This window comes from Camelina sativa, chromosome 3 (genome assembly GCF_000633955.1).
Source record: "Camelina sativa cultivar DH55 chromosome 3, Cs, whole genome shotgun sequence".
Taxonomy (NCBI): domain Eukaryota; kingdom Viridiplantae; phylum Streptophyta; class Magnoliopsida; order Brassicales; family Brassicaceae; genus Camelina; species Camelina sativa.
Window position 1 is genome coordinate 1,927,681 of NC_025687.1, and position 24,140 is coordinate 1,951,820.

General features: G+C 38.9%; 8 protein-coding genes across 11 annotated transcripts in view; 3 read left to right on the top strand and 5 right to left on the bottom strand.

Annotated features, from left to right (window-relative positions):
- The window catches only part of LOC104762742, a 4,794-nt gene extending 2,206 nt beyond the window's left edge, over positions 1–2,588 (bottom strand). The window contains exons 1-9 of the mRNA XM_019239453.1: positions 2,201–2,588; positions 1,751–1,862; positions 1,542–1,624; positions 1,382–1,447; positions 1,009–1,109; positions 748–866; positions 309–349; positions 133–221; positions 5–57 (exon numbers count right to left, since the gene is read on the bottom strand). Of these exons, the coding sequence (XP_019094998.1) occupies positions 5–57; positions 133–221; positions 309–349; positions 748–866; positions 1,009–1,109; positions 1,382–1,447; positions 1,542–1,624; positions 1,751–1,862; positions 2,201–2,356 (820 nt within the window). The 5' untranslated portion in view covers positions 2,357–2,588. The remainder of the gene's footprint in view (positions 1–4; positions 58–132; positions 222–308; positions 350–747; positions 867–1,008; positions 1,110–1,381; positions 1,448–1,541; positions 1,625–1,750; positions 1,863–2,200) is intronic.
- Positions 2,850–7,101, bottom strand: LOC104762737 (probable sucrose-phosphate synthase 3). Its single transcript, XM_010486091.2, has 10 exons — positions 6,361–7,101; positions 6,037–6,269; positions 5,896–5,959; positions 5,110–5,811; positions 4,890–5,027; positions 4,672–4,803; positions 4,356–4,586; positions 4,204–4,266; positions 3,192–4,127; positions 2,850–3,120 (listed from the first exon to the last, which is right to left on the bottom strand). The coding sequence occupies exons 1-10, from the start codon at positions 6,652–6,654 to the stop codon at positions 2,962–2,964; spliced, it is 2,952 nt and encodes a 983-aa protein (XP_010484393.1). The 5' UTR covers positions 6,655–7,101; the 3' UTR covers positions 2,850–2,961.
- On the bottom strand, positions 7,216–9,614 carry LOC104762751 (proline-rich receptor-like protein kinase PERK9). 2 transcript variants are annotated; one of them, XM_010486113.2, is made up of 8 exons: positions 8,946–9,614; positions 8,771–8,863; positions 8,539–8,591; positions 8,379–8,418; positions 8,205–8,282; positions 7,881–7,979; positions 7,644–7,723; positions 7,216–7,497 (listed from the first exon to the last, which is right to left on the bottom strand). In XM_010486113.2, the coding sequence occupies exons 1-8, from the start codon at positions 9,504–9,506 to the stop codon at positions 7,419–7,421; spliced, it is 1,083 nt and encodes a 360-aa protein (XP_010484415.1). In that variant the 5' UTR covers positions 9,507–9,614; the 3' UTR covers positions 7,216–7,418. The 2 variants fall into 2 exon arrangements, with proteins under 2 accessions (XP_010484415.1, XP_010484411.1); XM_010486109.2 differs by lacking the exon at positions 8,771–8,863.
- LOC104762762 (protein TIC 20-I, chloroplastic) lies at positions 9,722–11,302 on the top strand. Its single transcript, XM_010486120.2, has 3 exons — positions 9,722–9,826; positions 10,137–10,348; positions 10,526–11,302. Exons 2-3 carry the CDS (start codon positions 10,156–10,158, stop codon positions 11,161–11,163), a joined length of 831 nt encoding a protein of 276 aa, XP_010484422.1. The 5' UTR covers positions 9,722–9,826; positions 10,137–10,155; the 3' UTR covers positions 11,164–11,302.
- LOC104762779 (box C/D snoRNA protein 1) lies at positions 11,503–13,617 on the top strand. Its single transcript, XM_010486144.2, has 5 exons — positions 11,503–11,794; positions 11,902–12,103; positions 12,356–12,424; positions 12,523–12,655; positions 12,763–13,617. Exons 1-5 carry the CDS (start codon positions 11,608–11,610, stop codon positions 13,321–13,323), a joined length of 1,152 nt encoding a protein of 383 aa, XP_010484446.1. The 5' UTR covers positions 11,503–11,607; the 3' UTR covers positions 13,324–13,617.
- Positions 13,644–17,989, bottom strand: LOC104762771 (transcription initiation factor TFIID subunit 6-like). Its single transcript, XM_010486132.2, has 13 exons — positions 17,860–17,989; positions 17,504–17,662; positions 17,320–17,406; positions 17,026–17,127; positions 16,808–16,916; positions 16,401–16,501; positions 16,196–16,333; positions 16,007–16,102; positions 15,540–15,664; positions 15,080–15,212; positions 14,667–14,792; positions 14,064–14,574; positions 13,644–13,916 (listed from the first exon to the last, which is right to left on the bottom strand). Exons 2-12 carry the CDS (start codon positions 17,627–17,629, stop codon positions 14,074–14,076), a joined length of 1,644 nt encoding a protein of 547 aa, XP_010484434.1. The 5' UTR covers positions 17,630–17,662; positions 17,860–17,989; the 3' UTR covers positions 13,644–13,916; positions 14,064–14,073.
- LOC104762788 lies at positions 18,309–21,334 on the bottom strand. 3 transcript variants are annotated; one of them, XM_019243285.1, is made up of 11 exons: positions 21,165–21,334; positions 20,615–20,748; positions 20,410–20,488; positions 20,255–20,322; positions 20,006–20,107; positions 19,827–19,916; positions 19,379–19,453; positions 19,257–19,289; positions 19,087–19,164; positions 18,915–18,971; positions 18,309–18,677 (listed from the first exon to the last, which is right to left on the bottom strand). In XM_019243285.1, the coding sequence occupies exons 1-11, from the start codon at positions 21,217–21,219 to the stop codon at positions 18,474–18,476; spliced, it is 975 nt and encodes a 324-aa protein (XP_019098830.1). In that variant the 5' UTR covers positions 21,220–21,334; the 3' UTR covers positions 18,309–18,473. The 3 variants fall into 3 exon arrangements, with proteins under 3 accessions (XP_019098830.1, XP_019098831.1, XP_010484459.1); XM_019243286.1 differs by having other exon boundaries at positions 18,576–18,677; positions 18,901–18,971; positions 21,165–21,332; XM_010486157.2 differs by having other exon boundaries at positions 18,593–18,677; positions 18,801–18,971; positions 21,165–21,332.
- On the top strand, positions 21,564–24,138 carry LOC104762793 (putative BPI/LBP family protein At1g04970). The gene is made up of 6 exons (XM_010486180.1): positions 21,564–22,043; positions 22,415–22,554; positions 22,633–22,981; positions 23,143–23,391; positions 23,516–23,641; positions 23,755–24,138. Exons 1-6 carry the CDS (start codon positions 21,636–21,638, stop codon positions 23,980–23,982), a joined length of 1,500 nt encoding a protein of 499 aa, XP_010484482.1. The 5' UTR covers positions 21,564–21,635; the 3' UTR covers positions 23,983–24,138.

The window sequence follows — 24,140 nt, forward strand, 5'->3', positions numbered from 1 at the left end:
ATGCAGCGCTTGATCAGTGGATCTTCTAAAGGCTTGTATAGCTCAGAGAGTGCTTCGCTACAGTTTATAAGAGATCGTGATCACTATAAGTAGAAATAGATTTCGTTTGAACCAAACATGTATTCGTAGTACCTCTCTGGTTTATTCTCAATTAAGACTTCCATCCATGGGGAAATTTGGCTTTTAGAATAGACAAGATCATGTGGGAGATTATCTAGCACCTGCAATTGTATAAGTTAGACGTATGATTTCTCTTTAATACAAAATTTCTACCTATCAAACGAAACCACAGCTACATAATTACATACCTCAAGCATTATCACCCAGCACGGTTGTTGCTCCACATTCTCTGTTTAAAAATTTACTATATAAGCACAGATAGATGTTGACCAAAAAAAAAAAAAGGCACAGATAGATAACTTCATAGTCACTAAACTGAAACTTGTTCGAATAATATGTAGTTGGCTAAATTATGTCGTGATTAATAAGTAGTCTCAAGAGAAAACTTAGGAATTATTGCTAATTCCAACTCAAGGACAATCTAGTAGTATAACCTCATCTGACTCTGACGAGCTTAATCTTCCAAGAATGTTACATTACAAAATTTGGCAAACAATTCACTCATTTAACATTTTAAACCAAGTACCTAATTCTAGCATAGCTCAGAAGAAAAGAAAAACAATTCCAACATAGCCACAGGAAACAAAAAAACCAGAATCTGCCTTGTGCTGAGCAAAAAGACCTTACTCCATCCAGATAGATCAGATGCATCACGGCACTCAACTCGGAACTTTGATAGATGACTTCCAACTTGTGCAACAGTTCTCTTTTGAATCTTAGCCAGTGAAGGACTGATTTCTACAGAACTGATACACGTTAAAAATAGCATGCATTTAATATTGTAGCATGTTTCATAACAGTTTACTATGTTGAAGTTCCAGCCAAAACTGATTTTGTACCATCCATGCTAGCTTAAAATGAGAAGAAAGGAAAACTGAGCATACGTACATGTAGCTCATGTTATTGTAGATTCTCTCAGGAGCATTCAACATTATATAGTCCAATACACCCTTAGCACACGTGCCGGATCCACCACCAATTTCATAGATCTAAGAAAACAGTTCAAGTGGGATTGATTAAAAGAAGAATCAGTGCATATGTATACTTCAACTCACAAAGTGGGATGAAAATCTAAACAAAAATTTAATGGCATTCCTTTCTGTCCACCCTTCAACTTTGAGTTCAAACGATTCTAAGTTATAACAGTTTTAAAGGTAAACCATGGTTTCTCTATTTCAAAGTTTCAAAGCATGAACAACTGAACAGGATAAAGGACTGGGCTATATATCAAAGCCTGAACAACTGAAATTAAATAAAATACCTTTAATGGAACTGAGAGATTTGTGGTACGCAATATAGCTTCTGCAATCCCATGAGCATACCAAGGCTACAAAAGATAATTGGCATCATAAAGTAGGATACTTACAACAGGTGAAAGCTTTTCCAAGAAAACAACAAAGAACTAATCCACGGCATTTCACCTTGAAAAGCTCCACGGGAGTAAACCAAGAAATGTCACTCTGCTTGTATACTTTTTCCAAGAGTTTCATATACGCTTTCCTTCCTATGACAAGAAAAACAACCGACTTACTAAACATAAAGAGATAACATCCCAAAGACCAAATGCATTTCCTTCTAGCTAACACTTAAGCAAGTGAAGTAAAGTAAAACTTAAACTTTTGTAGCCTACCTTCAAGCTGGTTAAACTTAATGCTTCTCTCTAAAACCCCAACAGATTTTGATCGTTGAGAGAAGTAGCCTTGTTTTGGATCATATAATGCAGTGTGTATGAAATCTCGAACCTGTTTCAGTTTAACCAAACACATTTAGTCCCACATTCCAGAAATCGCCATATAAAAATGAAATCTGTAAAAAGCATAAAGAATTCGGATCTGGAAAGAAAGATGAGACTATAAAATCTATTAATTAGGGTCGTCTAAACACATACACAAAACGAAGACATAAACTCAAAAGAGACAACCCAGAGCCAAAAAAAAACTTCTTTGAATTTCGAAAAGTTATGTCTTTTGTACAAATTTCGATAATAAAGTTGATCAATTTGCCACTAATTTCATACTGTAGGTAAAGCTGAATCAGTAAAACTTAGGTCAACAACAAAATTAAGAACAAACAAACTCACGAGTACTGGTTCATCGCCTACGAGCTTCTGAGTAGAGAAGAAAGCTCGACGCGACACAAGGCATGGCAGCTCGAATTGATCGACATTTACAACAACACTTCTGCTGAAAAACAGCGGTTGAAGCTTCCGAGAAGGGATAAATCGAAAGAGAGCCATGGACTCGCCCTCTCTATCTCCTCTCTCTCCGTCGCGTTCTCTACGAGATGCAGGAGGATCTCACCGGTTCAGGTGATTTCACAGAGGTATAGGGTTTAGTTCCGGTTCAGTTCGAACCGTTCTTAATTCAAAATCCCTCCTGGTTCTCTTCTTCGAATTACGTAAACCAGTTTTTAAAAGAATTATTAAATAGAAAGGTTTACTACTTTACTTAAAATATTGTTTGTGAAAATATTATAGTTAGTTTTAATTTAAATATGATAATATCTTCTTAAAATTCTGTAAGCAATGAAACATTAATTAAAATTTCAAAAAAAAAAATATACTTAAAAATATTATTTGTAAAAAAAACCTACAAAAAAATTAACAAAAACAAAAAAAGCAAGTTCGTCTAACGTTCGCATTTGGCTCCACTTGGCTAATGGTTGACCTCAGCTTCAGGTGAAATCCAACTTTTTTATTTTATTTGAATGATCAATTATTATGCATGGTGTTCAAAAATAGTTACCTATTTGAGAATCCCATCAACATGTGGTTCACCTTTGTTTGCTTTACGTACTTGAATATAAATTTCTTCTTATATCTCAACAACTAAAATTCCGGAATCAGATTTTTCTCTTCGTTTTTTTTTTAGAAATTGGTCTATGAGATCGAGAAGCAAGAAGAGGAACGATCTGCATTCTCGTTGAACTCCGACAGTACATCGGATGGCAACGGAGGCCTCTAAGTCGTAACTTCTGACGCAAGTCATCCACTCTCATCACCTGGATGAAACCCTAGTTAGATACTGCATTATATAACGGTACAGCAGCAAAACCAAAAACAACAACTTTACCTTGGAACGATCTTTGATCTGATACGCAACGCAATGCGCATTGCTCGATGCGTGATCCTCCTCAATAAGACTCGGAGAGCCTTTGTTTATAGACTCACCACCAACCGCTGTCGTGTTCATCAGTTTCCACACCGTGTTCTTAAGCCCTTCCATGCCCCATCGGTAATCGATATGCGAGGAATAGTCAGGATCCGGGAGAAGCTTTCCGTCTTCCCCTCCCGGGTAATACACTTCGCTCCCGCTGCTGCATATTAATGTGTCGAACTCGCTCACCTGAATCTTTGCAGACTTCAAAAAGTGAGTTAATTCATTAAGCGGCATCGAAGTGGAAATAGCGAAACCAGAGTTTCTAGCCATTTGAGGATCCGACCGCACGGCTTTGATAATATTCTGAATCATCGGAACCATAGATTTCTCATCCGGTGCTCCCTTGTCGTCATAGCAATCAACCGCTAGAACCACCAACCGTTCCCGCCGCCTCAGAACAGGATACTTGCTATTCAAGTTATCAACTTGCTTCTTCCCCTGTAATTCCGGTTTACTCTTGATTTCAGGTTTCCTCATCCGGCTCATGATTTGTTTAACAGGATCAGCAGAATTTGGTTCAAGAGACCCGTTCAACGACGGTTTATCTCCATCCACAGAGAGTCTCAGAGACATATCTTGAACGTCTTTCAGAGAGTCGTTGAGTGAAAATTCATCGTCTTGAGCAGCCATTTCATCTGCATCCGTCTGCCACTGCGGATGTCTCATTCGGCATGCGGCTATACGTGTAAGGTAAGTCCGGCAATGCTCAGGCCATGAGAAGAGGTGAATGTTCTTCCAACCGTTAATCCTGCACTCATTCCATAAATTCTTCTCTGATACCAGCTTCAGCAACGCATTTGCTATTGCTTCTTGATCGTGTGGATCCACAAGCAAACCGTTGTGCAATGCCTGAATTTGAATAGCATGAGAAAGAAAAAAGTATTACCAATTGAAATGATTTTCAGTTTCAGGACACCTTGCTTACCCGATGTATATCGACTGGTCCTCCATTCTTGGTTGCTACCATAGGAAGTCCATGAGCTGCAGCCTGCATTTTGTCAATTTTGGTTTTAACTGGATTGGGCACTGGCTAATAAGGACTACACATATATGATATAACACATATGCATACATTACCTCGATGAGTGTAAGGCCAAAAGGTTCCACCAAAGCTGGATTTATGAAAACACCCTTTGTATGTGCAGCAAGTCGGTATATATCAGGAACGTCAGACTGTTTATGATGCTTTGGATATGCGACAGATCCGTAAAGATCATACTTGTCAATGAGTTTTAAGACGGTTGTAAGAACGCTTGCGTTTCCAGAGGACAACTCATCTATATCATCTCGATTTCCCATTATCAAAGTCTGCAAAGCACAGGGAAAGAATTTCAGAAACAGAGAAATATTGGTTTCAAGCCTTAAGAGAATCGAAAAAGCATGTAACAGTTACAAGATTAGCTAGCTCCCGTAGAGGCCGACATTCTCCAAAAGCTTTTAGAAGAGTGGTTATGTTTTTCTTTGGGTCTGGTCTAGATAATGCCAAGATCATTGGTTTGTGAGGATTTGTAAAAAATCTCATAACCTGCAAAGTTCACGCAGCTAAACATCAAACACAATCTGCAGAACAAACCTCTAAAGAAGATAATGAAACTCCATAGGACAACTTACTTCAGACCAGAATGTTGGAACCGCTTTAGGAGAAGATCCTTCGGTTCCTCCTCCTACTAAGGAAGCCAAATCTCCTTCACCCTCAGGTGTATCTTCTTGAACCTCAACGTTTGTGAAATCCACTCCCGGAGGAATAACCTGCACAACGAGCTCACCTAATCACTCAAACTTACTCTATAATCACAACTTTTCCAAGCTGGCTAGTTCTGGGTGTACTTACCGCCATTCTTGGCATGAACCTTCCGTGACAATTAACACCGCGTCTAGCACGAGCTCTCAAGACTTTCTCCAGTTTTACATCGAAGCCATCATAAAGTCCCCATTGTTCATCAATTTCCTGCCTCGTGCTTGTTATAACAAGCTCTGCAGCATCCAGAGAAAGCTCCTCAGCTTCGATCCTCCTCCTGATCTTATAAGTGGAATTGATATCCTCCTTTGATTGCCTCCCTTGTTTCAAAAGCTGCTCAAGCTTGTTTCTTCCTAGGGAATGACCCGTCAAGACCATAGGAACGTTCAAAGCACCAGAAAGCAGAGCAGCAGTATCTCCTGCATCCGCGTAATGCCCATGAGCCACATATGGCCACACTGGTTTCCCCTTCCCAATCTGTTCTCCCAAAACTTTAGACATGTTAAGAATGTGAGCTAAAGCTCCATCAACGAATTCTTGGATATAAGGCCAGAGAATCTCCTTTCTTAAGTACTTATCCCGTGGACCAAATGGTATCCTAATGATATAAGCTCCACTGCTTTCCCCGGTTTCATCGCCATCACAATCGTCAGCAGAAGCAGTGGTTAGCATCTCCGTGGGCTCTGCATAGCTCCAATCAACTTCAGATGAGCAAATCTGGCGCGTAAACAGATCAACTCGGTACACACCAGGCATTCTCGCTAAAGCTCGAGCTAGCTCCACAACATATTTCACCTAAACATTCACAAAGAAATCAATTTTAAACAAGCCGAGACACCGGATTCAGCCTTATTCAAAACATAGAAGAACATAATGTACCTGTCCACCGGTATCAGAATCACTACCAAGCTCCATGTTTTCCCCACGAACCAAGCCGTGCAAACTGATAAAATCAACACACTCTTGATATGTAGTAGATCTAACAGAATAGAAGAAGAATCAGAGAGAAGCAACATATACCTGATGAGGACAATGTAAAGACGATTCTCCTTTTTATCATCAGACCAGAGTTCGACATTGGATAAATTGCGTTGCAGCTGTATACGAGGTGTCTCCGGTTGCACAATATCTCCAAGACCATCTCCTTTCTCCCCCTCTGATAAATCCTCAGATAAAACCTCTGTCGCATCTCTTCTTCCTTGTTCCCTTTCCAATCTCCTATTCGCTATCCGTTGCGAATCCTCCCATTCCAACTGTAACAAACAACCATTGAATCGTTTCAGCTAACAGATTCCAAAAAACCAAAAAAAAAAAAAAAAAGAAACCACAAAAAGTAATAAGAACCTGCTTCTTCTTGCGAGTGAGGTGCCATATTCGCCAACACATATTCTCCAATCGAGAGTTGCGTTCACGAGAATTGCGAGTGGCGACGACTTTGAGCCAAGTCCGGTGAAGATCGGTTTCATCGACACCAGTAACAACTTCCTCGACGAAGTATTTAGTCGGATTGAAAAATTGTCCATCACCTTCTCTCAGATTCACAGCCGCTTGTGGTTTCTGCTGCGTATCTTCAATCCCCTGAGCTTGGCTATCAAGAATCGCCTCCAAATATCCATTTATCCACTCGTTCCCCGCCATTACTTTACGATCGAGATGAAGGCTCTCTTCCGTTCTTTCTTGGAGAGTAAGAAACTCGAATTGAGTTAGTGTGAAAGAAAGAAACAGAGAGCTCAAAATGTGACGTGTAAACAATCGAGAAGCTAAAAAGTGATTGCGGGAAAATGTATACTTTTTTTAGATGCTTCCGGGTTAAAGAAAGAAGGTGAGAGAGATTTTACACAAATGGCGGATTTAACGTGAGTGAGAGAGAGAGAGAGAGATCATCGGTAGAGTGAGTGACTAGCTTAGTAGCATGAGGAAAAAAGAGAATATTAGCGGTGGATGACGACACGTGGTTGTGACGACGCGGCAATAGGAGGGTTTGTTTATCTTCTCTGTCCGCTTCCCTATGCTATTCTCTCTCTCTATACCCTCTGATCCACTTAGCGACTTCCACTAATCTCATCTTCTTAATTCCTTTTTTCCTTTTTTTCTTTCTAAAATCAGATTTTCTTTATTATTAGAAAGATGATTTAAGATTAATCATTTAATCCCTTCGATTGAGAAAACTGTATTGTCAAATTGGTTAAAACAAAAAACTGACTAAAATTACGGAAACAACTTTTATCTTCCTCTGTTTTAGGAAGAATGACACACACAATTCAATTGAGTAGTCCTACTCATCTATTGAAGAGGAGGAAGAACACACCTACTGCACGTGGTACTTACTATGCTAAATCAACAACAGTCATATAAAATGCTACGTCCTAACAAAATTTTACCCTTTTAGTTGCTCTTCATCATTATTCTTCGGATTGTGGCAGAAGAAGAGCTATTCTTTCTTTGTACCTCTTGATCTTCCTCAACCGTTCTTCTTTCAATCTGAAAGACAAAAGAAAAATCCCGTTTTTCAATTACCATAATGTCCTGCTAGACTGCTTTGATGATATAAGAAAACTAATCCCTGAATCTTGCGTCTTTCAAGTACTACAAGAACTAAAGAGCAAAAGAACTCTTGTGGAGCTTACCGTGCACGGATCTTCTTAGCTCGCTCGATGTGCCCTTTCAAAAGATCCTTCTCTGTTAATTCCTCTACAGCCTCCTCGTCCTGATATAATCAAAGAAAAGAGTTGACTCAAACATCATTTAGTAACAACAATGCAAGAGCTGAAACATCATTTAGTAACAAGGCAAGAAAGAATCAGATTAATGCGCTATGTTCAGCTCAGACAAAAATCTATGGTTCTTGAAAAGTAAACACAAACCACTACGTCTTCATCAGCTGGATCATCTGGACCACTTGTCTCTGTCATATCCACAGGTAACGGCTTTGGCAAAGACTTCATTATACCAGTCCTTTGCGACTGTCAATAGAGAAGCTGTAAGTTAGATTGGTCCCAGATATATGGTTACCCTAATTGATTACGCTGGAGAGATTGCAGATGCACAAACTCAATTGTAAGAGCAATTGAAGAAGTTTTGAGTATGCAATTGAAGATCATTTAACTACAGGTTGGCTTGAAAAAAACATATCAAGAAAGAATCATCTATGTTGTTTACTTTAACTGCAGCAATATAATGATGCGAACCTGAATTCCTACGTGAGAACCATTTTTCAACCACGATCGACCAAGTGAATAAAGAGAAGCTCCCTCAGTGATTCTGACCTGTAAACAGTTAGAAGTATCACAATCTAAACTTAACAGATGTCTTTTGCAAACTCTCTCAAACAGCGGTACATCAGAGACACATAGTAGGCGTACCTTTCTCCCTCTAATGAGAACAAGAGCCCCATCCCTGCTTCTAATAACAAGGAAAAAGAAACAGCAGGACAACTAAGTTTCTCGAACAAGTTTAAAAAACATGTATTCTCAGTGAAACCAAAAGAAAGATAATATCAAAGTAGAGAAATTTGATGTTCACCTGGCCTTTCTATTGCTGCTAGTGTCTAGAATTGAAGCTCGGGGCGGGGCAACCTACATTAGTTGACAAATGATCATGAGTAGTTGTATTTGACAAAAGAGAGTTTCTTCTAAACCTATTGACAAATGACCATGAGTAGTTGTAGTTGTATAATCCAGAAGTCAAGAAACAACATGCATCAGTTCGAATGAGAAGCACTCTGAAGAAAATGGATACTCATCAGCCGCAGCACACAGTCATATACACTTCTACTAAGACTCCAATCTACTAAGTCAGATTCAAAGTTTCTTGAAGCATTTTCCCCAATAATCTTTCCACTACTCAACTAGAATCTTAGCATTAACAAATGAAACAAACCAAGCAGAGTTGAATAATCAAAGAAATGCAAAAAAAAAAAAAAAACTGACCCGCGGTTGCAGGAACTGAGGACTTCCTCTCCTGGGACCCGACACAACAGGAGAACCCGCTCCAAGGCGTGGTAACTGAGGAATCTGAGGACGGCTCTCCTTCATGTACTGCATCATGGATTCAATCTGGGCCGGCCCATATTGTAGATGGTTGTAAACCATACCGGGGCGAGGAGGGTATCCACTCTGATCAGCGACGAACCCTCGAACGGTTCGGGCTGAAAACTCTCGACCTCGACCCGGAGGAGCAAACGGGTAAAGAACCGCCGACGGATCTTGATTCGGGCGTAAGTTTGGAATTGACTGCGCGTAGAGGTTATTATGAGCTTGTTGTAACGGAACAGGATGGCGAAGATGAACAACGGGTCTGTAAGTCGGAGGCGTTGGTGGCGGCGGAACAGGAGATGGCTGAGACGGCGGTGGTGGCGGCTGAGCAGGAGGTGGATAAGATGGCGACGGTGGTGTGTTAGTGTTTACTGGTCTCGCAGGAGTTGCGGAAGCGGTAGAGAGAGACGGAGAAACCGTTACAGATGCGGAGGAGTTGGAATCGGGAATCGACATTCCGACGGCGGAAGGAATTTGTCGATTCGATGTTTTAAGAAGTAGAACAAAAAAAAAAAAGTTTCAAATTTGGGTCACGGTTTAATATTGCGCTAAACCCTCTTGTTCGTTTGGAAGGTTTCTAGGTTCTGGGCCGATCATGAGCCTGAGGGTATTAATGTAAATTTAAGCACAGGAGTTAAAGTGAGAGTCAGAGAGATCGCCACTTTCCTTTGTTGGGAGAGTGAAGGAGATAGGATTCACAAAGGATGAATGCGCGATAGATAAAACCCTTGCTCTTCTTCTTCTACCTCCAGCTTCGACGATTGTTCTCAGCCTCGGTTCGTAACTTCTTCTTTTCCTTTAAGTTATCTCATGGGGTTTTAGAATTATTATCGATTTTGTTTGCTTTATGGGTTTTATATATATATTTCATGGAACCGCTGGGTTTAGGTTTGCAATGTTCTAGCTGGTCTTGAGTAATCTCTAGGGAATCGAAATTTAATTGGAATCTCTTAACGATTTTTGTGTTTGTTGGTTCAGATTTTTATATTCTACAGTCGTCTGTTCAAATTTGGTTTCCCATTTTTTTTGTTTGATGAAATAAAAGTTAAAAAGATTTTTTTTTGTTCATCTGGTTTTTGTATATAGGTAGTTTAGTTTGGTAAGGATGATAACTGGGTGCAGCACACCAAGTGCACATGTTCTAACGAGCTCTCGGGCATTCAAGTCATCATCATACAGAGCTGCTGCAGCAGCAGGACAGACTCAATATCGTCTTGCTCGAAGTTCATTGTCTGTCATAAAGAACTCGTGGGGATCACCTTCACCATTTAATGAGCTTCATTCCAGAGTGCCGAGAGGTATGTTGATTTCTTCTACTCGTTTGGATTCAAACACTTCATCATATATCCCTGATTCAATGAATTTCTAATGATGTGTGAATGTTAAAAGACTTGAATATAGGCTGAAATTAGTTCAAGTGTCTTTGTGGTATTTTAAAGTTCCTGTTTTTTTGACTCAATCTTTGATTGTTTCAGGTGTGCCTCTGTCATATCTGTCAGCCTCGTCTTCTCTGCTTCTGAATGGAGAACAAGGTAGTCTGTCTGGTACATTACCTGTGTTACCTGTCCGTAGAAAAACCCTCTTGACCCCGCGAGCATCAAAAGATGTACCTTCCAGCTTCCGGTTTCCTCCAATGACCAAAAAGCCACAATGGTGGTGGAGAACTTTGGCATGCCTACCTTACCTAATGCCTCTGCACGAAACTTGGATGTACGCAGAAACCGCTTACCATCTCCACCCGTTCCTAGAAGATTTTGAATTCTTAACCTACCCATTTTTGGGCGCCATTGGAAGACTGCCAAGCTGGTTCCTCATGGCATACTTCTTTGTAGCTTATCTAGGGATAGTGCGAAGAAAAGAATGGCCTCACTTCTTCAGGTTCCATGTAGTGATGGGTATGCTTCTTGAAATCGCTCTTCAGGTTATTGGAACCGTCAGCAAGTGGATGCCTCTCGGAGTCTATTGGGGTAAGTTTGGGATGCACTTCTGGACCGCTGTTGCGTTTGCTTATCTGTTCACCGTCCTGGAAAGCATACGGTGTGCACTTGCGGGCATGTACGCCGATATCCCATTCGTCTGTGATGCTGCGTATATCCAGATCCCTTACGACTAATAATAATAGGAAAACATCACTAGATCTTTGTATTAACTGTGTTTGTTTAGGGCTGTGTTGTTACTATGTCTCTTCTTGAATTATGTTTGTAATATTTCATGTTTCATGAACCCAGCCCTCAAAATTCCAGACTTTTGAACATGGATAAAACCAAAAAAAATCTCTAGTTTTTATAATCCAAGCTCGTTTTGGATCAAGTCTTACGTTATAAACAATAAAACAAGTATGAGATATATTTCAAAAGAAACTATAAGTTGGTGGACTTAAATGTAAAATTTGAAACATACATCTCCTCTTACAGATTTATTTTATTTATTTACCTCCAAAATTACTCTTTTTTAAAAACCCTAATTTCGACACCTCTCTAGTATCATAAACCCTGAGCTAGCCCACAACCACCAGAGCCTCCTCTACGAGGAGAGACAAAATTGATTCCAGAGAAAGATGGAAGGTTCGGTCTGCGACGAGTGCAAGCTAAATCCTTGGAAGTACAAATGTCCCGGATGTTCTATTCGATCGTGTGGCCTCTCTTGTGTGAAAGCCCACAAGAAGCGAACAGGTTGTACCGGAAAAAGGAAGCTCACCGACTTCGTTCCCCTCTCTCAGTTCGACGATAACCTCCTTCTTTCTGGTACAATTAAATCTCTAAAGTTTCAATTTCGTGAATTGGTTTTGAAAAATCTCATCTTTAAAGTTCAGATTTTTTTCTTTATATTAATTTTTCTCTCTATTGGTTAGACTACAATATGCTTGAAGAAACAAAAAGAGTGGCCGAGTCTGCTCGGAGAAGGAGTAGTCAGTTATGCAAATACCCTTTTTATAATTTACCCCATTATCTTCGGAGCCTTCGCAATGCTGCTGCTAGCCGCCGAACAAAGCTATGGTTTGCCCCTAGTGGAATGTTGAAGAGCGAAAACAATCAGAGTCGATACGATAATAGGTAATCCTGAGATTGCATATAAGTTAAATCAAAATCAAGGCTTTTTGTTCTTATTTGGTGTTACTCTCAGCTGTGCTGTTATCCCTCCTAGTGTATGGTTAGGAATAAAGACTTATAGTAGTTGTTAAAGTTTTCAAGTTAATCTGTTTGATGATCTTGATCGTCTTTTTAAAGAAAGATGTTTCAACTAAAATTGATTCTATAGCCCTACTTCCTGACCTGTCCTTTGCGGTTGATGGTTTTTTGCCGTAGGAGTAAATGCATCTCGTGGACAATTGAGTGGCGGTTTCACTCTACGGATGTGATTCTTGTTGACCACGGGTTAGTATTCTCTTGGACCAGTAATCATATTTGTTTATTGAGGCACTTGGTTTTGTTCATTGGTCTGTCTCTCTTGATACTTATACTATCCATCCCAGAGTTGGTGAAGATACAAATCTATGCTCGGTGATAGAGAATCATCTCAAGCCTGGCCCGTGGATTCACAAGCTCAAGCCTTTTTGTGATGTGGATCTTGACTCTCTCAAACTTTTTATACGCCTATACCCAAAGGTTTGGTTTTATTTCCCACTATCATTCCCCCATCTTTGTTGGTTCATAGTAAGAAATATTATGCCATGTCTAAACATAATATTAACCTTTTTTTTTCCTTGTCACAGGGTGCAAAGGCTCCTTTCAAGGAGCTGAACATCAAAGCTCCTCTGAGGCAACAGCTTGCCAAACTAGTTATATTAGAGTACCCGGTGATCCATGTATATCTACCTTCACAGACCTATGACTTTGAAGTTATCAAAGACTTCTACCATGCAAACACGACGCCTAATCCTAATGATTCCTTACACGATGGTCATGGAAGCACAAATGGCATAAATTCCCGAGTAGAGGAAATAGAAGAAGACGACATTGACTCCTTTGAGCCAAAGGTTCTTGATCTTATGAAACAAATCAACTATAACCCGTGTCAGCGAGCCTCAGAAGAGGGTGGGGTTTCCGACAATCTGCATCCTCAGGTTGATCCCTTAGAACTAGGGGATTTTGAGTTTGACCAAGAGTTGATAGACACATACTCGGATCTTTTCGCGGAAATGAACCCAGGTGATTATTTCAACTTTGAATGTGAGTTTGCAAAGGGACTGGATTCAGATGATAACTGCGACCTCCAAAATCTAGCTACTGATTTCAACATTGATGGACTAGAAGAAGGGGAAATCGTAGAATAATGGGTCATTGTTTGTTCTGTTCCGGCAAAAAGATATTACTTCTGGTGAAACGTTTTTGGTCGCCCAGGATTTTATGTTCATCCCAGAAGCTCTCCCTTTTTCAAGCACATTGCTATTCTCGGTGCCATCCTAGCTTTTACGAGACTGTTCTGTGGTGTGTAGCAAATTTGATTGTTTAAAAGATGTCTTCGAAACTTTTGTTCGGTCTTATCCATGTATATCTTGTAGTGTTTCAGACTGTTTTCATAGTCAACGTTTACCAAGAGGTAAAATATATGAATGGATGTTATAATATAACGAGCAGTAGGGAAGAGAGCGTACATGAAAACAAAAATAAAATATAAAAAGCTTGTAATCTAGAAAATACATCCATCCACTAAGTAATCATTAGAGCTCTTAATATATACATTGAAGCCGTCAACATTAACTCGATATGCAACTTTTCAATTCAACTAAACCCCCACTCTGCAGGCTCCATGGACTTGGAAATCCCTCAATCTTATAAAGAAGTTTACCTGAGGGCATTGGCACGGATCTGAATGAGTTTATGTGAACCAAATCAGACAGCGTTTTAATTTCTCCATGCCTCTTTTCTGCTTGAACATCAACATATTTGTAATTACTCATTAGCGTTAACGTATTGCGTATCATTAATCTTTTGGTCTTTTGATTTCACAACATTCTAGCATTCACACCCAAAACCATGAGATTTATATCAATGAGGCAAATCGCACATGTACCTCTTATTGGTTAGAGGAATACGGACATCTCTGTAGAAGGGATAAACGGAAGAATCTTATCACCATAGAGTTCGTGTAGTTTCACCAAAAGCCGTCCAGAATCAAGATCATCTTTCCATATCTGATCAAGGATTGCTTTCATGGTAATAGCCCGACCCCTGCCGCTTTCTTTCACCATTCCATTTCTGCTTTCAGATTCGTTAGCATCAGAAGTTTGTTCTGACGAGGATGGTTGAGCAGAGTTTTGTGGCTGTTTGTCATTTTCCACTGGATTATCTACTTCCATTAGAGCTGCGCCGGTGTGATCTTGTGATTGAACACCGTCTGGCCCATCTTTAGTTGTTAATCTTTTCTGGGGTGATCGGTTTTCTGAAGAGTCTACACTCAGCTTCCGCTTCTGGGGCTCAGTATTGATTATCTTTCCCTTTCCCTTATGGAGGAAACTTGGTGACGGGGATGGTAAAGGAGGGAAGATTTTAAGCCGATCATGTATACACAAGCCAGTAGCACGCTGAAAAGCAAAAGAGCACAGGGGGTCTCTATAAGGATTGTCCACTGAGAAGTCTATTAATGACGGAATTTTACAAGGATATGTTGACTAACCAGCAAAGCTCCATATACACGCCACGCTTCGTAGCTCTTCGTCTGATTCTTTTGCTTCTCATCATCCAATTCCGGTTCGAGAAGTCTTAGATACGGTTCAAGATTTGGTACAATAAGAAGGCGTACCTACAGAATAAATGACAATTCAGATGACAAAAGCTAACAATGTAGGATAGCGGTGCAGAAGTTTTTGGTAGCAGGATCATCCAATTCATGGAAGAGTTGTGTAAGGCTATAAAAATCCTAATTTCCCTTTACAATGAGATGCAAAGCCGGGAAAATGGTGTGGGGCATCATATTATCAGATTCCTGTGAAGGCCCTAGATAAAAGGATATGCTGGATAAACATTACTTCTGGGTGATATCTGAAATCTGCATGCACAAACTTTCTGAAAGGTCAAGGAATGACTTACAACATTGTGCCCCAAAGCTGCTAATCCTTGAATTGCACCATAGTGTTGAGTCAAAGCCTTCTTTGGGTCCAAAAGTGCATTGATTAAAGTTTTTGTAAGACGAGACTGGAGAGTAATATAGACAGTTCCATACCTGGAAGATTTTATTCAGACCACGGGATTTCAGATGTTAAAAGAATATTAAGGTGATTTATGTAATATAAAAGTGCGAGACAATGATTAACCCTTCTAAATAATGGAGAATGCTATAGTAATTTATTACTTATTGCTGTTAATTCAGACTTACCCATTTGTTTTTCAGCTCGAGCTATCAGCTAAGATAAATTTAGCAGACCATCTCATGGTATTGCATACAATTTCAGTAAAATTTCATTATTATTTCTAGTAAGAAAACATGTTCAGATCCCCACAATCAACCAAAAAAAAAAAAGAGTTCATGACATGAAGGGAAAGAATGAACCTTTTACATATCATTGCAACCAGATTTGCGGTAAAATCTCTGAGTTCCCAATGGTTGTCAGCAAATCTATTTCCAAGCTTCCTTGATACAAGGCATGTTACAACAGATGGCATCAACTGGTGCAGCTGACACCAAAAGGAAAAGTTCACTCAGCTTCATAGTTATGAAACAACGCTCAAACAACCAACTCAATATCCCAAAGCTAAATTACATTAACATTATCCCAAGGCTGGTTTACATACCCTCAATACAGATCAAAGGCATAATTTATTATCATTTAAGGCAGAGGAGAGTACTTACGCACTTGAGCTTGCATAATTCGGACAAACACTACTGCTAAACATCTTATATCCTTATATGGAATATGTCTAAAATACAACTTGAAGAAGCCCAAATCAAGAGCCTTAAAAAATGGAGCTAGCGATGATTCTTAGATAGTGGCAAAAGATAATCGAGAGAAAACTTACATAAGGCTCTATGTGTATGTGAGGATTCTGTAGAAGACTTCTAACAGTGTGCATTAGATTAAACAGGAGTTGGAAGTCATTTAAACCACGTGAAACCTGCACCAATGGAGAAAATTAAAACTGTAATCTGTAAAAATAATAGTGGGTCTGATTTCTTAATACAAAATCCTCGTTGATGCATGATGTTACCTCATCGGCAATGAAATTTGTAAAATATGGAACCAGAGGATGAAGTCCTGAGTCTGAGGCCAAGCTCACTAATGCTTCTTTAAACAGAGCAGAATTTGACTTGCTCATTGCCAGTTCAGCAATCTTTTGGAAGTATAGCTGTTAAGAGAGAACAACAGATAAGTCTTATGCATGTAAGATAGTATATTTAGCCTGCACCACATACCTGAAGCTCCCTAGATAGTACATGCTTCACTGGTAACCTAATGTCAATAAGAGGTCCGTCTTTTTGTTCATGGGGTTTGTTTTCTGCAGGTGCTCTAATGACTAGAGACAGCACAAACAAGTGAAAAATATATTCAAGACAGGAAAGAACAAGGAATTTCTTTAAATTTTCTTGCACATGATGATGAGTAAAACATTAATATAGATGGATCTAAAAGTATGTATTTTGATCTCTCATTAACCTCAGTAACCTCACCCCATAACATTGGGTACATTAAACATAGAAGGAGGTTAATTCACTAATGAATTCTGAAACATCACTGTACAGACTAATCTTTGTTTCATGTCGAAAACAATCAGTCAATGACTTCACAACTCTAACAGAGGACATAAGATTGAGAGACAAACCTTCTAAAGGAGCATTTTCTGGTATAGCGGGTTGCACTCCTTCAATAGCCAGCCAGTGACAAACAATTTCAGTATCAAGAGGAGCCTTTGGTAGTGGGGCTTCGATCACCTAAAATCATGACATTTCTTGAAATCAGGAGCAAGCATAAGAGCAGCCTCATTAAAAACAGAAAACGAAGAGGTAAGCAGAAACAAAGAAAATATGGCCAATATGTCACCTCTTTAAAATCTACTTCTCTGTCATCAGTGTAGAACAGATCCCGATGCCCAATAGCTTTTCTAAAACGAAATGGTGCTCCTGAGGCAAAGCCATATATCGGCTGCAATAAATATGATCATTCTCAAGATAGATGTCGTTGATTCAGTTAACTGCTATAGTGAAACATGTGAAAAAAAATGTTTAACAGATGGAGCTATTCATATGCACCAGTAAAGCCAAACTTCAAAACCAGAAACCATAAATCTTTCCAACTGAAACAATTTATAAAGGGAATTGGTGTCTAGTTAGGTACCTCAACGTTCCTTAAGTTGAGAGCACCATCTACATCCGAAGCAGTTAAAGTCGTTCTCTTTGAGTGACGCATGCATTTGATAGCTTCCTGTCAGAAAAGATGCTACAGAAAGATCAATATCTGATACCCAGAAACTCACCTCAAGACACAAGGACATTGGTTTATAAATTGAAAATAGGGTGACCTGCATGATCTCTCGAACACGATACTCAACATCAGGAGCAAGCATAAGAGCAGCCTCAGGTAACAAGTTGGTAATCCCAATACTTTGAGCTATAACCTCAACCGTTTCCTTAGGTACAATGCTCATCTTCTCGTCTTCTTCCCCAGACTGGATTAAGCACTGTGGCAAATAAATAAATAAAAAGGATACAGAAGAAACATCAATAGCGATGATTTGAAGTAAGAAAATAGCACCACAAATTACGCATACACAATGAATCGCTAATTCAACAGCCAATGCTACTTCAATACTCCGTAAACTGTGACAAGTTTGCCCCACTGGCCAAGTTCGACAACAGAAATAAGTTGGAAACTTACATGAACCAGAGAAGAATTGAACGTCCAAGATCGAGACTACTTGAGAGAGAGAGGAAAGAAGCTCCGATTCACCGATGCCAAGTTCCGTCAAGCCCCTCCTCCTCCTCTTAATACACAAGTGAATCAGGATCCGGTCGGGTATTTTGATTTGTGTGCAATTCACCCGATTCGGTTATTTCGGGTTAAATTTACTTTGGGCTAACTCTTTTGGGCCTTACTAGCCCATTAAGAACGAAAGTGTTCTTTCTCTCCCAGCTTATATCATTCAAGACTACAAAAATTCAGATCATGGAAGACCTAAAGGAAAAAACAAAGGTCGAGAAGAATCCATGATACATCCATCAATTTTATTATTTTCATTCACTATACGTGAAAGCAATTTTATTCACTCTTTTCTTTACAAACATCAAAGAGGAGACAAAAATAATTAGGGCAAAACAAATTGTTGATGGATGCAATAACATGTGTTACTTACTTAGTGGAAATTTTCTTTTCTTCTTTTGTACATTAAAAAAAAAAATTGCCACTCCCAGTAAGTATATCAGAGAACTTGGGAGTTGGTTGGGACGAATATATATAAGCAATATTGTTTGTATATCAAGCAAAAATAATATTCAGGATAGCCCTGGAACATCCCTTGCCCAAGATATTCCACCCGGAAACACTCTATTAACTCTTGTTCTTGCCGCGGGTGCGGTTGCGGGTGCGGCTTTTGTTTTTTCCTCCACTGGTTTCGCCATCACGGTTATTTCTTTCGCCAATACCGGCTTGTGTATTACGTTTGCAGCCTCTTTGCCTTCCGTCAGAAACCGCAGACCCTGGAGTTTCAAATACTTTTTTAAGTTTTCAAAGCCAAAGCAACAGCATGAGATAAACAAATAACAGCTACTACAAGTGTTTCCAGGTTCCATTTTATTCAAATGAGGTTGATGAGAGACTGCCTTAAATTCAAGACCAATGGTCTTGTTGATTTTTTTTCACACTTTTCTGCATCGGTAGAAGTAGAATGGAAATGCGGATTCAAATGATGAAAAACGGTACTGTAGCATTCTTAACGAGAGAGAATTATTAGTAGATGGTTTTGCATCGATAGGTAATCTGGCACCAACATCCTAAAACCAAAAAGCCAGAAACAAGATTTTTTTTAACAATCAGGCCTATAATTACGTGAAAACAAAAAATATAAAGTAAGGCAACGTTTCTTTTACTTTGCAAGTTAACACTCACCTGAAAGACTTTAGTGCTTGTGCTGTCTTTAACGCCTGCAACTTGGCATAGATGCCATAGTCCCGAGAGGGTCACATCCTAAAATTTTTAGCAAAAACTAAATGTTTAAGATCAACTAGTTTTAAGAAACTTGATAGCATGAACTGGCTTAATGGTTGTAGACAACTTACTTGTTTGCTTTCAAGACTTTCAATCTTCCCTTCCTACGAAAGTAAAAAAGATATTAAGCCCCTTTAAGGTAAAGTGAGTCTTCTCTGAAATTTGCAGATTAGAGGGCAAAGATGAAACTTACTATTCCAGAAATCATTTCATTCAGTTGCTTAAAATCAAACCCTATTTGAGAAATGCTGGATTTCATCTCAGTTACCTGCATTGAATTAAGATTCCTCGTGAACAAGTCATTGATGGAATAACTCGCGAAAATAAGAATCAAACTGTAATTTGAAAGCAACTACTGCGTAATCAAAATTACAACTACATGAAGTCAAGAACACATGTATAAAATTGAGCTACTTAACCTTGAAAAATCATAGCAAACCCTAGCCAGGAATCTATAGTGTATGTGAAGAAAAACAGTTCAGGCACAAAGAGATCGGAAGCTTATAAATAAATACTCTACAATATTTTGGAAATCTTAATATTCTTCAAGTCCAGACGAATGTGTAATTGTCATAATCTGAAGTCTAGGAAAAATTAAAGCTATCAATACATGAAACTGAGAAATAAAATATGTTTCTTACATCACTTAAGATCATTTTAGATGTCTCGTTCTGCTCTTCCAACTTCCAATCCAAGGTCGCTAGCTTCTTAGAAAGGTGTTTCTTAGTTGACTGCGTAAACAAATGCATCGAGTCAAAAACCCCACACAAGAAGATAAAATTATATAACGAAGGAATGCTTCAAAGGATTATTTGTTCACCGCTAATGTGTCCGACAAATCCTCTAGTTGTTTCGAAACAGAGGCAACCGCATCAGCCATATTTTTCTTTGTCACAAACATTGCATCAGAAAATGACCAGCCCTGCAATGTAGAAAGAAAGGAGTAAGAAGTGGGTAAACGTTAGAAGTCAATGATATATAGTGCATTGATAAAACTACATGTTACAAACTACAAGAAAAGATACTTGGAACATAAAAAAAAGAAGAGAGATTTTCAAAAGATAAGCACCTTCCACCACATGTAGCAGTACCCCATAGCTCCAACGGCAGCCGCTGGAACCAGGTAAGATGCATAGCCTACTTCAGCAAAAGCAAAAAATTAATCTCTGTTTCTCATAAAAATTAAACATATTTGAAACATATTTTCCGAAAGTAGATTATCACTAGAGTTTGAATCTCCATTAAAGATGGTAACTGGATTGGTCATAGTTAGTTCCTTGATCTCGTTTGCAAGCTGCCGAATCTGGTAATTAGGAAACAACAAAAAGAAATATGTCACTAAGAAGAGGGTCCAGCATTGGGCCTAATGGTTACAAGAAACACATGAATTATTTTCTATTTGGATTGTATATTGCTTAAATGGCAAAACCTGAGCAGCTAGGAGTGCACCGTCATATTTATATGGAGTGCTTTCAACTCCTTCAGCCCCCTTGAGTAAGTCTTGAAGCTGGGCTATTAGGTCAGACAACCTCCCATGTCTCAATATGATCGAACCAGATACACCTTGAACATGAAAACATAACCACCCAAGTATTAATATACATGAATCCTTAGTGTAGAAAGGTCATTGATGGAACATCCAAGCTAGAATAATTATAAATCATATGTGAACACTCAGTAAGAACCCTGAGGAAACTAACAAGACAAAGATAAGTTGTTGTAACATAAAATTAAATCAAAAGCTGTATCTACCATCAAAACTACACTTAACAATTGAAGCTATAAACAAAAATTAGTTCAATGGCAAATTAGAAATTCTAGTGATGCATCAAATTGTCACAACTTACAACCTAAATCTTTAAAAACTGTAGAAAATTTTCCATAGATTATACAGAGTCAAAGCAACACGAATCGAAAGAATCGAATTCATTACTAGCAAAAGAACATAATTAAACAATCACGCATAGTGAGAAAGAGACCTGCGCCGAGTAGGATAAGGACCTTAGAGGTTTGAACACCAGCTTGCACCGCCATGGATTCCGGTTAAAAGCTAAAAAGATCGGCGGCCTTCTCTTGTCGATTAAAAATAATTCTCTGTTCCGTGACACAAAGCCAAGCCACCATAAGAGACGGTTTACGACACCCTTTTGCCCTTTAGACCTCAGCTTTCGTTTTATTTGTCCAGAAAAATAATTACTTTTCACAATTTATGTTTTAACCCCACAACTTCTGATTTTAATCAGATTACCCCCCCACACGAGGCAATGCAAATCGAATGACTAAGGTTATTTTAGTCATTTCGGAATAATCCAAATCATTACGCAACTTGCTTGACACTACTCACCTTCTTGTCTTGTGTGTGTGCAAACCTGTTCTTCTTCTTCATCGAATAAATAAAAAAAAACAAAAACAAAAAAANAAAAAAAAAAAAAAAACTTGAAATTTCCGCCATGGATGTTGGACGAAGCTTACTCTTTCTTCTGTTAACAAGTTTCTTCTTATTGCCTTCACATTCACAGAGCAGCGATTCGTTCACATCGGTTCTCGTGTCTCAGAACGGACTCGATTTCGTCAAAAACCTTCTAGTCAACAAAGCAATCGCGTCGATCATACCTCTCCAGATCCCCAGGATTGAGAAATATATGCGAATCCCGTTCCTTGGAGGAATCGATGTCGTCGTCTCCAATCTCACGATTTACGAGCTTGATGTCGCGTCGTCTTATGTTAAGCTTGGTGATACTGGTGTTGTCATCCTCGCTTCCGGGACGACTTGTAATTTGAGTATGAATTGGCATTATTCTTACAGTACTTGGTTTCCTCCTATTGAAATCTCTGATCAGGGGATCGCATCTGTTCAGGTGATTTTTGATCATGTTTACTAATAATCTTTAGTTCAGATGATGTAGAAAGTGTTCTAATTGAAGCAAAAGCAAAGTCAAGTCCTAGTTTTTATTGCAGATTTTGGTGAATTTTTGTGGGTTTTGTGTTTGTTTTGAATCAGTTGTGCGGTTTCCTTGGTACTTCATCCATATAGGAGTCTCAAGATTCAATTTTTTTCTCTTAATTCACTTTCAAATTTTTTGGAACATAGTTGCATATGGGAATCGGAGGGGACTTGCTCTCTGTGTTACCATTTCCATATCTTGTTTTAGTTTGGTTTGTTGCTTTGCTCATTTTTTTATATCTGTTTTACAAAGGGAATTTGCTGATTCTGGCCTTCTCCGGTAAGGTTGAAGGCATGGAAATCGGGCTTTCTTTAGGCTTAAAGAGTGATGAAGGAGGCTTAAAACTTTCTCTTTCGGAATGTGGATGCCATGTGAATAACATAAACATTGAATTGGAAGGAGGAGCATCATGGTTTTATCAGGGGTATGGAAATTATGATTGAAAGTACTATGGCTGTTGGTTGGTTTTCATTTTAACTTTATTTCCTTCTCTGCGATTCAGGATGGTTAATGCATTTAAAGACCAAATTGGGTCAAGTGTGGAAAGTACGATTGCCAAGAAACTAACTGAAGGAGTATCAGACCTTGATTCATTCCTACAAAGCCTTCCAAAGGAAATCCCAGTGGATGATAAAGCTGCACTTAATGTCACCTTCACCACTGATCCTATATTGAAAGATTCATCCATCACTTTTGAGATTGATGGTTTGTTCAACAAAAGAAAAACGAATCAAGTCTTGAAGTCCTTCAGAGAGTCTGTATCTTCGGTTATCTGCCCTGGAAGTTCTAAAATGCTCGGAATCTCTGTGGATGAAGCTGTCTTTAACTCTGCTGCAGCTTTGTACTACAATGTAAGTTCATAAGTCTTTTGGTTTCTCGTGTATTATATAATCAACCAGATATAATGCTCTTGATAAATCTGCTTCATATGTTATGAATACATATCTGTAACAATATTACTATTTTCCACTGTTGTTTCTGATATGTGGATGTTTACTCTTGCCATATTTAGGCAGAATTTATGCAATGGGTTGTGGATAAAATACCAGAGCAGTCTCTTTTAAACACTGCTAAGTGGAGGTTCATCATTCCACAACTATACAAGAAGTACCCAAACCAGGATATGAATCTCAACATCAGTTTGTCTTCACCTCCACTTGTAAAGATATCAGAGCAATACGTTGGAGCCAATGTTAATGCAGACCTGGTAATCAATGTTCTAGACGCAAACCAAGTAATACCAGTAGCATGCATCTCCTTGGTGAGTCCTCTAATGACACAAAGTTGCATATATTTTGTTCTAGATACTTACTATAAACAAATTTGCAGTGGACTATATTTATCTTAGTTGACCAGTAGATGATCCACTGTTTCCTTTGCTGCAGGTGATCCGGGGATCTGGTGCTCTCAAAGTCATGGGTAATAACCTTGGAGGCAGCGTAAGTTTACAAGATTTCTCCATGACTTTGAAATGGAGCAACATTGGAAATCTCCACCTGCATCTTCTTCAGGTAAAACCATCATGTCAAGTGTTTAAAGCACTCACTCATCTGTTTGACTCATAAAGATTTCATTCATTCTTAACATTTACACGTGTTTCTTTATCTTGTTCCGATCTTTGTAGCCAATAGTGTGGACTGTTATACAAACAGTATTTGTGCCATATGCAAATGACCATCTAGAAAAGGGATTCCCTTTGCCCATAATCCATGGATTCACTCTTCAGAATACGGAAATCATCTGCTCAAGCTCTGAAATCACAGTTTGCAGTGATGTCGCTTACTTGGATTCATCCCAGCTGCCTCAGTCACATCTGAGTCTACCAGGATCCATGCCTTGGAAAACAAAGTAGTTGTAGTTTACAATTGGCCGCTTCAGTGTTGCTACTGGTATGATATACGGACCAGTAGCAAACAAAGCTTTGTATACTACGTTTATGTTCACGTTGACTAAACTGTGTATGCTGTACTTCTGTATAAAATAAATAAAATAATCTTTGTAATTACTATG

What these genes read in the sequence shown, in the direction of transcription:
- LOC104762762 (XM_010486120.2), top strand. Translation starts at nt 10,156, where the DNA reads ATGATAACTGGGTGCAGCACACCAAGTGCACATGTTCTAACGAGCTCT. An exon ending in TCATTCCAGAGTGCCGAGAG is followed by an intron (nt 10,349 to 10,525) that starts GTATGTTGATTT and finishes TGATTGTTTCAG; the next exon opens with GTGTGCCTCTGTCATATCTG.
- LOC104762788 (XM_019243285.1), bottom strand. Translation starts at nt 21,219, where the DNA reads ATGGCGGTGCAAGCTGGTGTTCAAACCTCTAAGGTCCTTATCCTACTC. An exon ending in CTAAAATGATCTTAAGTGAT is followed by an intron (nt 19,454 to 19,826) that starts GTAAGAAACATA and finishes AATTCAATGCAG; the next exon opens with GTAACTGAGATGAAATCCAG. An exon ending in ATGAAATGATTTCTGGAATA is followed by an intron (nt 19,290 to 19,378) that starts GTAAGTTTCATC and finishes TTACTTTCGTAG; the next exon opens with GAAGGGAAGATTGAAAGTCT.
- LOC104762779 (XM_010486144.2), top strand. Translation starts at nt 11,608, where the DNA reads ATGGAAGGTTCGGTCTGCGACGAGTGCAAGCTAAATCCTTGGAAGTAC. An exon ending in CAGAGTCGATACGATAATAG is followed by an intron (nt 12,104 to 12,355) that starts GTAATCCTGAGA and finishes TTTTTGCCGTAG; the next exon opens with GAGTAAATGCATCTCGTGGA. An exon ending in TTATACGCCTATACCCAAAG is followed by an intron (nt 12,656 to 12,762) that starts GTTTGGTTTTAT and finishes TCCTTGTCACAG; the next exon opens with GGTGCAAAGGCTCCTTTCAA.
- LOC104762771 (XM_010486132.2), bottom strand. Translation starts at nt 17,629, where the DNA reads ATGAGCATTGTACCTAAGGAAACGGTTGAGGTTATAGCTCAAAGTATT. An exon ending in GAGAAGTAGATTTTAAAGAG is followed by an intron (nt 16,917 to 17,025) that starts GTGACATATTGG and finishes TCATGATTTTAG; the next exon opens with GTGATCGAAGCCCCACTACC. An exon ending in AGAAAATGCTCCTTTAGAAG is followed by an intron (nt 16,502 to 16,807) that starts GTTTGTCTCTCA and finishes TGCTGTCTCTAG; the next exon opens with TCATTAGAGCACCTGCAGAA.
- LOC104762751 (XM_010486113.2), bottom strand. Translation starts at nt 9,506, where the DNA reads ATGTCGATTCCCGATTCCAACTCCTCCGCATCTGTAACGGTTTCTCCG. An exon ending in CTCAGTTCCTGCAACCGCGG is followed by an intron (nt 8,864 to 8,945) that starts GTCAGTTTTTTT and finishes CTAAGATTCTAG; the next exon opens with TTGAGTAGTGGAAAGATTAT. An exon ending in GTTCTCACGTAGGAATTCAG is followed by an intron (nt 7,980 to 8,204) that starts GTTCGCATCATT and finishes CTCTATTGACAG; the next exon opens with TCGCAAAGGACTGGTATAAT.
- LOC104762793 (XM_010486180.1), top strand. Translation starts at nt 21,636, where the DNA reads ATGGATGTTGGACGAAGCTTACTCTTTCTTCTGTTAACAAGTTTCTTC. An exon ending in AGGGGATCGCATCTGTTCAG is followed by an intron (nt 22,044 to 22,414) that starts GTGATTTTTGAT and finishes TTCTCCGGTAAG; the next exon opens with GTTGAAGGCATGGAAATCGG. An exon ending in GCATCATGGTTTTATCAGGG is followed by an intron (nt 22,555 to 22,632) that starts GTATGGAAATTA and finishes TCTGCGATTCAG; the next exon opens with GATGGTTAATGCATTTAAAG.
- LOC104762737 (XM_010486091.2), bottom strand. Translation starts at nt 6,654, where the DNA reads ATGGCGGGGAACGAGTGGATAAATGGATATTTGGAGGCGATTCTTGAT. An exon ending in CTTTACATTGTCCTCATCAG is followed by an intron (nt 5,960 to 6,036) that starts GTATATGTTGCT and finishes TGATTTTATCAG; the next exon opens with TTTGCACGGCTTGGTTCGTG. An exon ending in TACGGGAGCTAGCTAATCTT is followed by an intron (nt 4,587 to 4,671) that starts GTAACTGTTACA and finishes TGTGCTTTGCAG; the next exon opens with ACTTTGATAATGGGAAATCG.